Source organism: Chionomys nivalis, chromosome 3 (genome assembly GCF_950005125.1).
Source record: "Chionomys nivalis chromosome 3, mChiNiv1.1, whole genome shotgun sequence".
NCBI lineage: Eukaryota > Metazoa > Chordata > Mammalia > Rodentia > Cricetidae > Chionomys > Chionomys nivalis.
Window position 1 is genome coordinate 58,163,280 of NC_080088.1, and position 12,642 is coordinate 58,175,921.

A 12,642-nucleotide genomic window follows, 5' to 3' on the forward strand; every position below is an offset into this window, starting at 1 on the left:
TGTTCTCTCTGTCTCTCTGTCTCTGTCTCTGTCTCTGTCTCTCTCTCTCTCTCTCTCTGTCTGTCTCTCTCTCTCTCTGTGTCTTTGCTGTTGTAACTGAGAACTCCATACTGTAACTTTGCTGTTGTAACTGAGAACTCCATACTGTAACTCAGACGCAGTGCTGTGCGGGCTTACATTACTGCAACTGAGATAAATCAACCATTTAAAAAGGAAATGTTTATTTTGACTTAGGGGTTTGGAGATTCCAGTCCGTGGTTGGTTGCTGTATCATTTGGGGCTTTTGATGGCACAGCACATCATGGAAAGAGCACATGGTGGCACAAATAGCTGTCCTTGTGGCAGAAAAGTGAAAGTGAAAACACAGCCGGGGTCTTCCGAGCTATCTCCTTTAGGCATGGCTACTCATTTAGGATGGCGTGATCTGCTTCCTGTGCCTTTCTTTGGCAGACATTCCACGTTCCTGACATTTTTGACTTCCCGGGGCCTCCATTGCAGCAAGGTTTCGCTGTCAAAGCTTTGTGCATTATCCTTTCAAGGTTTTCTTGCAGGGACACTGACCTTACTACACAGTGCTTGGTTTCCCACACTTCCCTTTCCAGTCTAGGTGGAAACCATGAGGTCACCACAACTCTTGCTTTGTGCGTTCTCATAAAACCAGCATCACATGGGTGACGCCAGCTCAAGCCATAACTGCATCTTCTTGGATCATGGGTGTAGTGACCTGTGAGTATCTGAATGGCTGGACGAGAGAAAAGAATCATGGGACAACAACCTCCTAAGCATTTCTGAACCATCAGAGCGCCCCAGAGGCACTAGCCTCTAAAGGAAATTTACATGTTTACCCTTGAGCCTGGGATAGAAGGTGTTTTGCTGATTCTCAACGCATCCTTCTTACTGTCCCAGTACAAGGCACTTGTCTTCTTTCTAAAGAATTGTGTTACTCTCTTTAATATCCATATCTGCCTTGGCCTCAACTTTAAACACACTTTTCTAGAAAAAGCTGTGAGTTCTTCAAAACTTTCTGCTCTGCTTTTTGTTTCAGATACTCACAGCATATTTGCGAAAAGTGGCCAGTAAAACCCACGCGACAGCCTGTATGCTTCACTCTTTTAAAAATGCCCTCTACCAGGTTAATCAATTAGTGCATCACCTTCAGCAAGTCTCAGGGCATGGACAGATGGATACAAGCTCTTTCCCAGAATTCAGCATCTGTGCCTCTGCTTCAGTTCTCAGTAACGTCCTCTATTCTTTCTGAAACCTCAGGGCAGTCTTTACTGTCTCCACTCCTGTTAGCAGTGTGGTCTTCTGTGCTCACAACCCAGCCACTCTGTAAGCTCTGCCAATAGGACTCTAAGCTTTTGCTCGCTTACTTCTCTAGACTTTTCCAGTTTCTTCTGGAAACCAGTTCCAAAGGCTTCTGGTGGTCAGGCATGTTCATAGCAACAACTCAGTTCCTGGGACTGGTTTTCTATGTTAGTCGGGTTCCCTTCCTTCCTTCCTTCCTTCCTTCCTTCCTTCCTTCCTTCCTTCCTTCCTTCCTTCCTTCCTCCCTCTCTCCCTCTCTCCCTCCCTTCCTTCCTCCCTCTCTTCCCTTTCCTTTCCTTCCCTTCTCCTCCCTCCCTTGCTTCCTTCCCTCCCCCTCTCTTTCTTCTTTCTTTTCTGTGACAAACACCTGAGAAAAATGATTTAATAGCGAGGACTCATTTGGGGTCACTGCTTCAGTTTATGGTCAGGGGCTCCACCTTTTGGACTTGTTGTGAAGCAGACTATCATAGTGGCTGGAGCATAGCAGAGGAGGCTGTTTTTCTGGCAGTCATGAAGTAAGCAGATAGAGAAGGTTCCGGGGACAAGATCCGCCTTTACAAATATTGCATCAGGGATTTACCTGTCCATCTCCTAATAAGCCATTGAACTCATCAGTGGATTAGTACATTGATGACGTCAGCCCCATCATAATCCAGTCGTATCCCACTACCACAGAAACTGGGTACTAAGTCTGCAACATACGTACCTTTCAGGGGCACACTAGGCATTCCAACCATGATGCTTCTTTTTGGGGTCCCATGCATATTCTATCATATTTTATTCTTTTGTTTGTTTTGTTTTTTGAGACAGGGTTTCTTTGTAGCTTTGGAGCCTGTCCTGGAACTCATTCTTGTATACCAGGCTGGGCTGGAATTCACAGAGATTCGCCTGCCTCTGCCTCCCGAGTGCTGGGATTAAAGGTGTGCACCACCACTGCCCGGCCATATCCTAGTCTTAAAACTTGAAATATTTTATTTCATCCTTTGAATATTAATCAGTTGGGAATTGGGTTTTTTATGCAGAATGAAGAAAAGATACATTTTATTTTCTTTTAACACATGAAAAGTTATTTGTCCTGACAGCCCTTATTGGATAGTTTATAGTGTTCTGACTGAATTATCATAATATATATATATATATGTATGTATGAGTGTAACATATATGTATGTATGGGTTCTTTTCTGTTGCAATGATAAAATAGCATGACCAAGGCACCTTACTGAAAGAAAGGCTTATGGTTCCAGAACAACAGGAGTCTGTCATGGTGGGACTCTTGGCAGCAGGTAGGCCCTATCAGAGCTCCAGGAAGGCTGAACCTCCCCCATACTCTCTCCAACCAGCTCCACTAACTAGAGACCCATGGTTCAAATGTCTGAGCATCTATCTCAAGTATGTATCACATGTGTACTTCTGGAATCTTTTATGTCCCCCTTGTCTGTTTATCCAACACCACACTGTTTTCATTTGTCATATTTTCTGGCTTTGATGTCTGAAAGAGAAAATTCCCCTGGTTCCTCCTTCTTAAAATAGATGTTGGTTAATTAACCACCTCTAATTTATATTCAATTTTAGAAATGATTTGTAAAATTCTTAAAATTGTTTTCAGATTTTTACTAGAAAGATATAGAACTTACAAATTTAATGAGAATAATCATTGCTCATACTGAGTGCTCTCTAAGAACAAGACACATTTTTGGAATTAATTTGTCTTTAAAAAATTATTTCACGAACTGCTTAAGATTTTAATCAAGATATTCTACATACTCGTTATTTTTTTTAGTTACCTCTAGGTTGTCTTCTATTGTAAATGTCTATTTTAAAATATCTTCTAATATACTTTGTTGGCATATATAAACTATAGCCACATTACTATATTGATCTTGTTCTAGCAATCTCTCTTGTCAGGTTTATATCAAACATACAGATTCATTTTGTTCTTCTGTATGGATAGTCATGAAACTGTACTAACATTTCCATTCTTCCTCTCCAGGGTCTTTACTACTTCTCATTTGCTGCTATCCAATAGGATGCTAAATAAGAGTGAAAACAGTACACACACGTGTTCTAAAATTTCTTTCTCTGGATTATACCACCTTTGGACTTTGTTACGTCCAGTAATTAGGTTCCCAAACCCCTGCTGACTCAGACCTTCCCGGTCATGTTCAAAACCCATACCAACCTCATTCAGACAATTCCACTAATGAAGGTGTTTAACCTACAGGACTTTTATTTTGACAATCCACTGTTCTGTCTAGGGCAGTACAGTGTTATTCTTTCTGTGTGTGTGTGTGTAGCCTTTACAGATGACACTACTTACCCAGAACCAACAGGCAGACACCTATACTTCTTTCTTGGTATACATATTGATTGATCTTATCAGTTCTGCCTTCTATTATCTGCCAAAGTATTCTCTCACCTTCGTTTTAAAGAGCAAAGACTGGCTTAGGGCTTCAGTGTTTCCTTCAGTATTTCCCATCTTAACTACAACACCAGTTTCCTGATTGGTCTCCTTATTTTAGGTGGCAGCTCTCACCTGCCTACCCACTGTTGTTCTCCTTACTGCCAAGTTTCTCTTCCTAAAATACACCCCTGACCATGCCTCGCCCAACTTAAAACACTATGCTCATTGTCTATGATATAAAGCCATGATTCTTTAGCCACCCAAACAAGGCCTTTTATGCAATATGATTGGCTTTCTAACATGTTAGCCTAGCAAAACTGGAGTGCTCAGAGTTCAGCGTTGCTGTTTCCTCATGCCAAGAATTCTGTACATTCTGGTATCTCTGGTTGTGTGACTCCGGCAATGGTTTAGCTATTCAATCCCAGCTCAGATGTCACTTCCTCCAGGACCTGCCGAGAGAACCAAGCAAATATTTGCTAAGTACTCTCTTTCTGGCAGGTACTGTCCTACATCTAGCTTAGCTCTATAAAATGCAGAAGGCACAGTCTGTCTTCTAGTATTTGATTAACTACTTTTTATTTCCTTCCTTTAGCTCCAAGCATCTGGAATGTGATTTTACTCACCTGATTCTATTTTAAAATGTGGATTGGGTAATTTTTATTCTTGATAAATAAACTAAAAAATAAATGCTGCATTGTTTTCCGTATGGAGGTACATGCACAGTGTTCAGGAAACACACGGTATTCAGAATGATGTATGGACAAAGTTTCAAATAAAGATGATTATGAACGATGAGATCACGACTCAGAACTTGGTAGTTAGACCACGGCTCAGTCAACCCCCTCCCACTCATTATGTATCTACTAAAATCCTATGGAACAAACATGGAGAAGTGATTGCTTATATGAAAACTAAAGCAATCTGCTTACCAAGGTGGGGCAGAGGGATTTGGGAGGTAAGTGAGAACGGAGGAGAGCTCGTGTCCTTTAGAATAGGGTTGCAAATTCGCTGAGGACAATGCCAAACCCCCCAACCACACAAATTCCTCTGTACCACAGACATCTGACATGACCAGTGGTCATATGGAGGATCTCCGGAGAGGATGGAGTCTTCACCTTACACAACTGCCTCCTCCTGCTGCCATGATGCTCTCCACCCTGAAAGATCTAAGAGCTCCTACACATGCTTCACCATCTGCCTTTGGCCGCATACTTCCTGAATCTACTTCCTATTTTCTGGAAGAGAAGAGACTACAAGAAAAAACATTTAAAGTAAAGAGGCCCACCGAGGGGACCAGAGGGCTAACGCAGGAGTGTGTGTGTGTGTGTGTGAGTGTGTGTGTGTGTGTTGTTCTGACCTAAAATTAGATCCAGGGCAAGCATGCTTCTTTGGGTGAGGATGAGATGAAGGACCCTAGTAGCACCAATGAAAAAAATGCCCTTGAAAAGGAAGCAGGACAGGAACAGTGCTTATGAGAAGTGACTATATCCAGTCAGTGACAGGGTGGGAGCCGCCTGAACTTTAATGGCACTTCATAATCTATCCTAGAAGGGAGGAAAACAAAACCAACGAAAATCCCTGGCAAGAGAAGGTGTGTAAAATGCCTTGCTATCTATTTACATTGCCCAGAACATATGTAACTCTCTGCATTAACATCTTGTTTGGTTCCAGAAAGCCAGTGTGCCCTCCTCTCCTTTGCCTTAGTAGTGCCACATTCCCACGTCCCCTCTCCCTTCTACTTGTCATCACAAGGTCAAAGGTCTAAACTGTGGTCTTGGGCTGACTGAGATCTGGCATAGTTGCTGACCTACGAGGAAATGTGGGTGGGGAACCTATGAAGAAACACACCAACATTAACTGCGTCTATATCACACGAGAGGGATTTTTCTTTTTCCATTATACTTTTTCTGTTTTCCTATGAGCACCAATTAATTTTACAAGTGTGGAAAAATAAATTTATGGTCTCTGGTTTATGCTCTATGTTTTAGAATAACATACAAAACAAAACAAAAACCTGAGCAGACATTATGTGTAAACATCAGAAATTTCTCTCTCTCTCTCTCTCTCTCTCTCTCTCTCTCTCTCTCTCTCTCTCTCTCTCTCTCTCTCTCTCTCTCTCTCTCCCCCTCTTCCCTCCCTCCCTCCCTTTCCTCGTGTGTGTGTGTGTGTGTGTGTGTGTGTGTGTGTGTGTGTTGGGTGGTACACCAGGGGAAATACTCGGTAAGAGTTATATACACATAGTTCTAGAACTAGAGAGGAAGACTTGCAAGGGGTGAGAGTGACTTCAAATTTTGGGAAGCAGGTGGCAAGTTTCTCTGCGCGCAGGCAGGCCGAGTGGCTAGAGGCTACGTTTCCTGCGGAGGTGGATCACCTTGCAGGCAGCCTGCGACAGGTAGGCGGAGGCTTGCGGTCCCCAAGCCTGGGCGGAGCAGGAAATCGCGACCGCCCAGGGCTGGGGCGGAGCCCCGAGAGCCTCAGGTGCAAGTGGGCTGGGCGGTACCTGTGGGGACCCTAGGGTCCCGCTGCGCTGCAAGACCCGCGGGCTCTTTGGAGATGCGCGTCCCGGGCCCGTGACTGAAGAAGAAAGACGCGGCTCCCCGAGACCCTTGAGCCTCAGCGGCTAGAGAGGGACCAGCATGGGCCGTAGGCTGCACGCACCTTGCCTGCTCCTCTTCACCTGGCTCCCAGCAGGTGAGCCCTGAAAAAAAAAAAAAAGGGGTCCTTTTCTGGGCCGCGCGAGGCAGGAAGCCATTATTGCCTGGCTAGCAGAGCTGGTCACCCACAGGGCGGTGGAATCCTGGGGCCCCAGCTTTGGTAGCGCTTGGCATGGGCACCAGGAGGTGCAGGATCCGGATCGAGTATCTGCCCGGGGGAACCTGTTGTTTTCCTCCTTTAGTAGCCCAGGGCCGTCCGAGACAGATAATACAGAAAATAAACCTCCGTCTTTGGATTTCTCCTCCTACAGGTGTTAAACGCTTGAGGCTAAAACTGAATCGATTGAGGCAAAATCCTCATTCTTGAACTTCCTAACACCACATTCCCCCCATCCCCTCTATCCCCATTCCCAACCTCACGCTGAACCCTGACCACCGGCTCAGTGTCCTACTTACTTTAAGGGTGTAGATACGGGACAACCATATTGGCCTAGAGTGCGTTTATTTATTTATTTGTTTGTTTGTTTGTTTGTTTGTTTGTTTCTGGTCAAGTTAGATTGCTTCGCTAGTGTGTGAAGGGGTTTGGCATAATTTCGAGTTTCTTTCACAGACACCCACACACACTACGATCGCCTGTCATTTTTCTACTTTTTGTGTCCACCTTTCTCCTCACTCTCCCCTCCCTTCAGGTGCCCAGTCACCTGCTGTCCCAGCATCACCCTTTTGACTTCCACACTTGGGATTTGTGTGTTTTAAGGTATCTCTTGGAAACAGGACAGCAGTCCCGTGAGTGAAGCCACATTTGGAAAACAGGGTTAAGGGAAGGCTCTCCCGTCCCTGTTCACATTATCACACAGCTGTGACTCTGTAAACAAGAATTTTAATTTCCTTTGGACATCCCACCCAGTTTTATATCGACTTACTTTATCCCCTTGGGGAATAGCTGTCCCTTTCACGGGCTGTCTGTGGAAGGCCAGTTCACAGTTTAATCACAGACCAATTGGAAGCTTGTGTAACTTTTGAACGATCAGATGTATTATGAAGGCAGAGGCAGAGTTTCCTTTCTATGAGCTATTTAGAGAGTTGTTCAGATGTAACCAAATCTCACTCAAACTAGAGTCCATGAGAACTTAACCTTAATGCCAAGAATAAAAGGAGGGAGGGTGGCAAAGGGCAGGGAGCAGAGGGGGAAAGTAGCCACATTGTGGAGGCACGCTGGCCTGCAACATCTGCCAGGTGTAGGTTTATTTGTCTGACACCAGCAAGATGCCAGTGTGCACAGTGCACAAGAATCATATGAAACTTCACCTGAATTTGGGTGCACCAAACGCCACCAGAACAGTTAACCAGCTTAGACCCTCAATGCAAATTTGTAAGAATCCTGGAGTCTTCTACAGTCTTTTTTCCTGTGTGACTATTTTCTTCTCCAAGCCTGTGGTAGCTGGAGACAAAATTCCTCTTTGAGCTGCCTTAGGAAAATTGAGGTCTGCTTTTATCAGCCTCTGAGCATCCTGTTTCCCAGACAGGGACTTTTGACCTAGCAGTCTTCTGGACGGAATAGGAACACTTGTGGATGAAGAATCCATCAGTGTATACACCCCGGTCCTTAACTCCTTAAACCACCAACATGCTGTTGTTTTAAACTGTTCATTTAAAAAAAAAAATTAATGCAGACAATAGACATTTTCAAATATGGTCACTATAGCCAAATGAATCTTAGAGTACATAGTTTGCTAACTGTATACAGCTTCAGAAAGTATGGCCCCAGCTCTCTGAGTCAGCCCCACAATGTTTGTTGCTAGGACCCTGAGACAGGACAATATTACAGGGTGTGGCGCTTGCCTTGGCCTTCCTTAAGTAGAAGTTGGCCTGTGTTTTTACGAGAGTATGGAAAGTGAAGTCTTCAGTGGTTGTCAGGACTCACTTTCATTTCATACAAGAGAAGCAGAGACCTCAGCACTCTGAGGGGAAATGGCTCCTGTGACAGATACCTGCTCCTACAAATGCAGAGGGCCATGGGCAATACCGCAACCACTGTCTCCAGTGGGTTTGTATAGGTGACATCTGTTGGGTTTGAATGGCTGATGTTTGTGTGACTGAGGTGTTTAAGGCCTGCAGTAAACAGGGATAATAATGTACATTTCATAAGGCTTTTTTGTATAATCAAAATGAAGGTTTTGAAGTACTTTATATACTGCTTGTACAAAATGAAGGAGGGCTTACTAAATACTGGCCATGGTGATAATGCTAGCTATGATTTGGACCCAAGCAGAACTGTTTAAAGTGAAGCTTAAAGACACTGACTCCTCCTCCCCCTCCGCCTAAGAAACTGAAGGTTACTGTAACAAAATAACTGAGGTAATCAAGTTGAAAAGAGGCTCATCTTGCCCACAGTCTTGGAGTTTTCGGTCCATGGTTGGTTGGCTTTGGTGCTTTTGGGTCTGTGCATTAAAGTGGAAGCATGAGGCGGAAGAAGCTGCCTGCCTCCAGGTGGCTGGGAATAGAGGCAGAGAACCTGCATAGGGCCAGGGTCTCAGTATTCCCCCTCCAGGGCACTTTTCCAATAACCTTCTGGTAGGCCCTGCCTATTAAAGATTCTGCCACCTCCAAATGGTGCCAAACTGGAATCAGGTTTTTACCCTTGGTCCTTTGGGTGACACTCTTAGACCAAACTAGAGCAGAGACTATGAGATTAGAATCCAGACTCCGCCTCTTAATAACTTTGGGTGAATTACTTCAGTTATTTTCATCTAGAAAACAGGCGAATTAAATCCTTCCCACTACTGCTGCCCACACACGCAGCCAGAGCATCTCTTTTGGGTGCTTTACATTCATGCACAGTGGCCCTAGTGTGGTATTCACTTCCCCAAGTCTTTACCTTTTCCTTATTTTTAAACCAAACATCACAAAGTGTCTCTTCAGATGCCATATTTTACAAAACAATGCTTATCAAAAACCCTCCCACAACTTGCGGTTTCAGGACGTACATACGTTACACAGGTAGCAACAGCACAGCAATGTGTGCACACATGCAAGGCTTATAACGTAGGGACCAAAGGTTTGCAAAATCTGTTACTGCATCAGATCAATGATAATTAGCATGAAGTGTTATTGCTATCAAAACTCAGGCACGACAATCCCCACATTCACACTAGGATTAGGAAACTCTGTTAAGTCTCTTTTCTGAAGACCATTCCAAATGGCGGTGCCTTTGTTGGAAAACCCTGTACTTGAGTGTGCTCCTTTGTGGTCTCTCAACTTGTTCCATTTTGGCTGTTTAGAAGAATCAGCCCAACTGCCTGGTTAGCATCTGACTTTCCACAGATGAGAAGGGTGGGCCAGTGATAGAATTGTGAAGTCCCAGAGGAAGGCGCTGAGGTCAGGGAGTCTTGAGAAGTTCCCATTGCTGTGCTCTGAGTCTGGTAAAGATCATTTGCCAGCTGTGGGTTGCTTTGCTATTCTTTAAAGTCTTTCGTGTGTGTGTGTGTGTGTGTGTGTGTGTGTGTGTGAGAGAGAGAGAGAGAGAGAGAGAGAGAGAGAGAGAGAAAGAGAGAGATTTTCATCATATAAATAATATCTGAATTCTTGTTCCTTGTTGCAAAATATTAAGTAAGGCTAAAATAAGCACTTTAGCATCTGGTATTATTGGCTCCTAGCTTTGCTAGCTTTTGCCCCCTTTCAGAGTTTATTTCTGGAGTGAAAGTAACTTCCTTCCGATTCTAAAGGGGGAGTGTCCTTTGTGCTTTTGTAAAAGTTGTTTCAAGATAGGGTCTCTCTATGCAGCCCTGACTGTCCTGAAACGCTACACAAACTGGTCTACCCTCAGGTTCACAGAGCTTCACCTGCCTCTGCCTCCAGAGTGCCGGGATTAAAGGCACGCTCCATCACTAGGCCCCGTCTGTAGAGGACTCATATTACTTTACAGAAGCCACCAGCTATCCAGCCATATTCTTATGCTCTGGAAAATCCGACGGCTGACGCATAAGGGACACAATCCTTAGACAAAGCAGCAATGATTTCCCCTCGGTGCTGGGGGTGGAGAGAGGGACATACTTAGAGCTAGTGAGATCTTAGAAACTCTCCAATATGGTGGATAGTGACATGGGGCCTCTCGGGGTGAGATGGTTGTGTGTGGTGGTTAACTGCCTGCTTGGAACCTCCCGGTCCCCTTGAGGACTCCTGAAACTCCTTCCAGAATTTCCAGGCCCTGTTGTACACAAGGAGAAACCATTTCACCCCGGTCTAACCTCACTCCTCCCCGCCATGCACCCCCCCCCACCCCCGCATTAGCACAGATGAGACTGCAGGCATGGGAACCGGCAGGACTACTCCTTCCCCCTTCCCCGTCCATGCGGTGAAGCAGGTTGGTTTGGTTTAGCTGAATGCTGAAACAGAACTGAGCACATGACTAGCCCTCGGTGTCCGAATAGATGCCAATCAAACATCTAGCCCCAAACGCCATGCGACGGGGTGGAATGTTGGGCGATCGGTGTCCTTTCTACCTGGATTCATTTTGGCGCCATACTTTGTTTTGTTTATGAAGTCCTTGGGAGAAATGAAATTGTGTCTTTTCAGAATTACGAAGATTCTCGCCTTTCTAGTTACTTATGGATTTTTTTTTTCAGTTTTCAAATGTTGGTGGGTAAGACAGCGTCGAAGGATGGTAGTTTTGCTATTTTATTCATTTCCCATTTTTAATCACCAGGTTCTGTTGCTTAGTTTCAGGCTTGTTTTTAATTCTACTCACACTAAGCCACTGTCAGCAGCATCTCCTTGCCTCTAGGCCTGCTATCTCCTTACCACCAGCCACCCTGCCCTCCCAGAATGACAGGCTAACCTGCCCACATTAACCCTCTTCACCTTCACTGTAACTCCACTCAAGAAGCTTCCTATAGCTCATCAACTATGTGGAACTCAAGACCCTCTAATGTCAGGGCTCACCAATTGGCAGCCTTGTCTCTCCGCTGATAAGGGTATGGCTTAGCATACCCTGTTACAGGCCATTCTTTTCTTTTGTATCAACTCTGACTTTATCTTATGAACTTTGTAGAAGTAAAATTTTAATTCTAAACTTAAAATTTATTCTGAGTAATTTAGCCTATATTGAGTTAGTTCTTTTTTTCTTTTTTCTTTTTTTTTTTTTTTAAACCAGTACATACTTAACACATCATTTTACACAGGGTTCCTATGCTGGCAAACAAAAGCAGCCATGGGCCTGGCCCCCAAGATTCTCGTGCTCTGAGGAGAATACACACGGCTGCAGAGACAGAATTGTGACTAAGGCTGTAAAGCCGGTTAAGGCACCAGGAGAGCACGTCACGGTTGGATTCTTTCCAACCAGGAGGCCCTCTCTAAAGACATGGGTGAACTGAGGAACGATTCTCTGAAACCAAGGGAATGGCATGTGCCAGATCGCCGGATAGGAGCTCCGGGGTATGAAGCAGGAAAAGAAAGTCAGTGAGGCTGAGTGGAGAGAGCTACAGGTGTGGCAAGGACAAAGAAGCGGGGAGAGTCTGATACTAATGCTGTGGGTTACGGTGGGAAGGTGTGTGTGTGTGTGTGTGTGTGTGTGTGTGTGTGTGTGTGTGTGCGTACATGTGTGTGTGTGTGCGTGCGTGTGTGAAGAGCAATGGAAAACTGTTGGAGGAACATAAGGAGCTTGAGTTGGGGGATGAACAGCACCGTGGAATCCATACACTTGGGAACCACAGAGGTTTACTGTAACAACCAAGCTAAGGCAGGCTGGAGGTGACGACAGTTTGTACCAAGAGGGTTGTGAAGAAGAATAGAGATCCCACGGGTATTTGAGAGCTAAGTAAACCCAATGTGGCCAGGTTGTATTGAATAACAAGGTAGAAAGAGACATTAAGGGTGGCTCCTGAGTTTTGGTCTTGCTCATAGGCTAAAATGGGAACATGAAAGAGGCCTAAGTTTGTACGGAAGGATGTTGATTTAGGAGTTGGGCTTGATTTAAAACTTGAAACACCAAAGAAGAGCCGAGCTGCTAGGAGCCTTTGGATACATGAATCTGCCAGTCCCTTGGTATACAGTGGTAGGGGCCTTCGGATACATGAATCTGCCAGTCCCTTGGTATACAGTGGTAGGGGTCTTTGGATACATGAATCTGCCAGTCCCTTGGTATACAGTGGTAGGGGTCTTTGGATATATGAATCTGCCAGTCCCTAGGTATGCAGTGGTAGGGCCCTTGGATACATGAATCTGCCAATCCCTTGGTATACAGTGGTAGGGCATGGCCTCAAAGTTCTCTGGTAGATTCTG

At 44.8% G+C, this 12,642-nt stretch overlaps 1 protein-coding gene across 1 annotated transcript in view; it reads left to right on the forward strand.

The window, feature by feature from the left end:
* The first annotated feature begins 6,245 nt into the window (after positions 1-6,245).
* Ildr1 (immunoglobulin like domain containing receptor 1) overlaps positions 6,246-12,642 on the forward strand; it is a 37,830-nt gene continuing 31,433 nt past the window's right edge. The window contains exon 1 of the mRNA XM_057765398.1: positions 6,246-6,400. Coding sequence (XP_057621381.1) covers positions 6,346-6,400 — 55 coding nt within the window. The 5' untranslated portion in view covers positions 6,246-6,345. The remainder of the gene's footprint in view (positions 6,401-12,642) is intronic.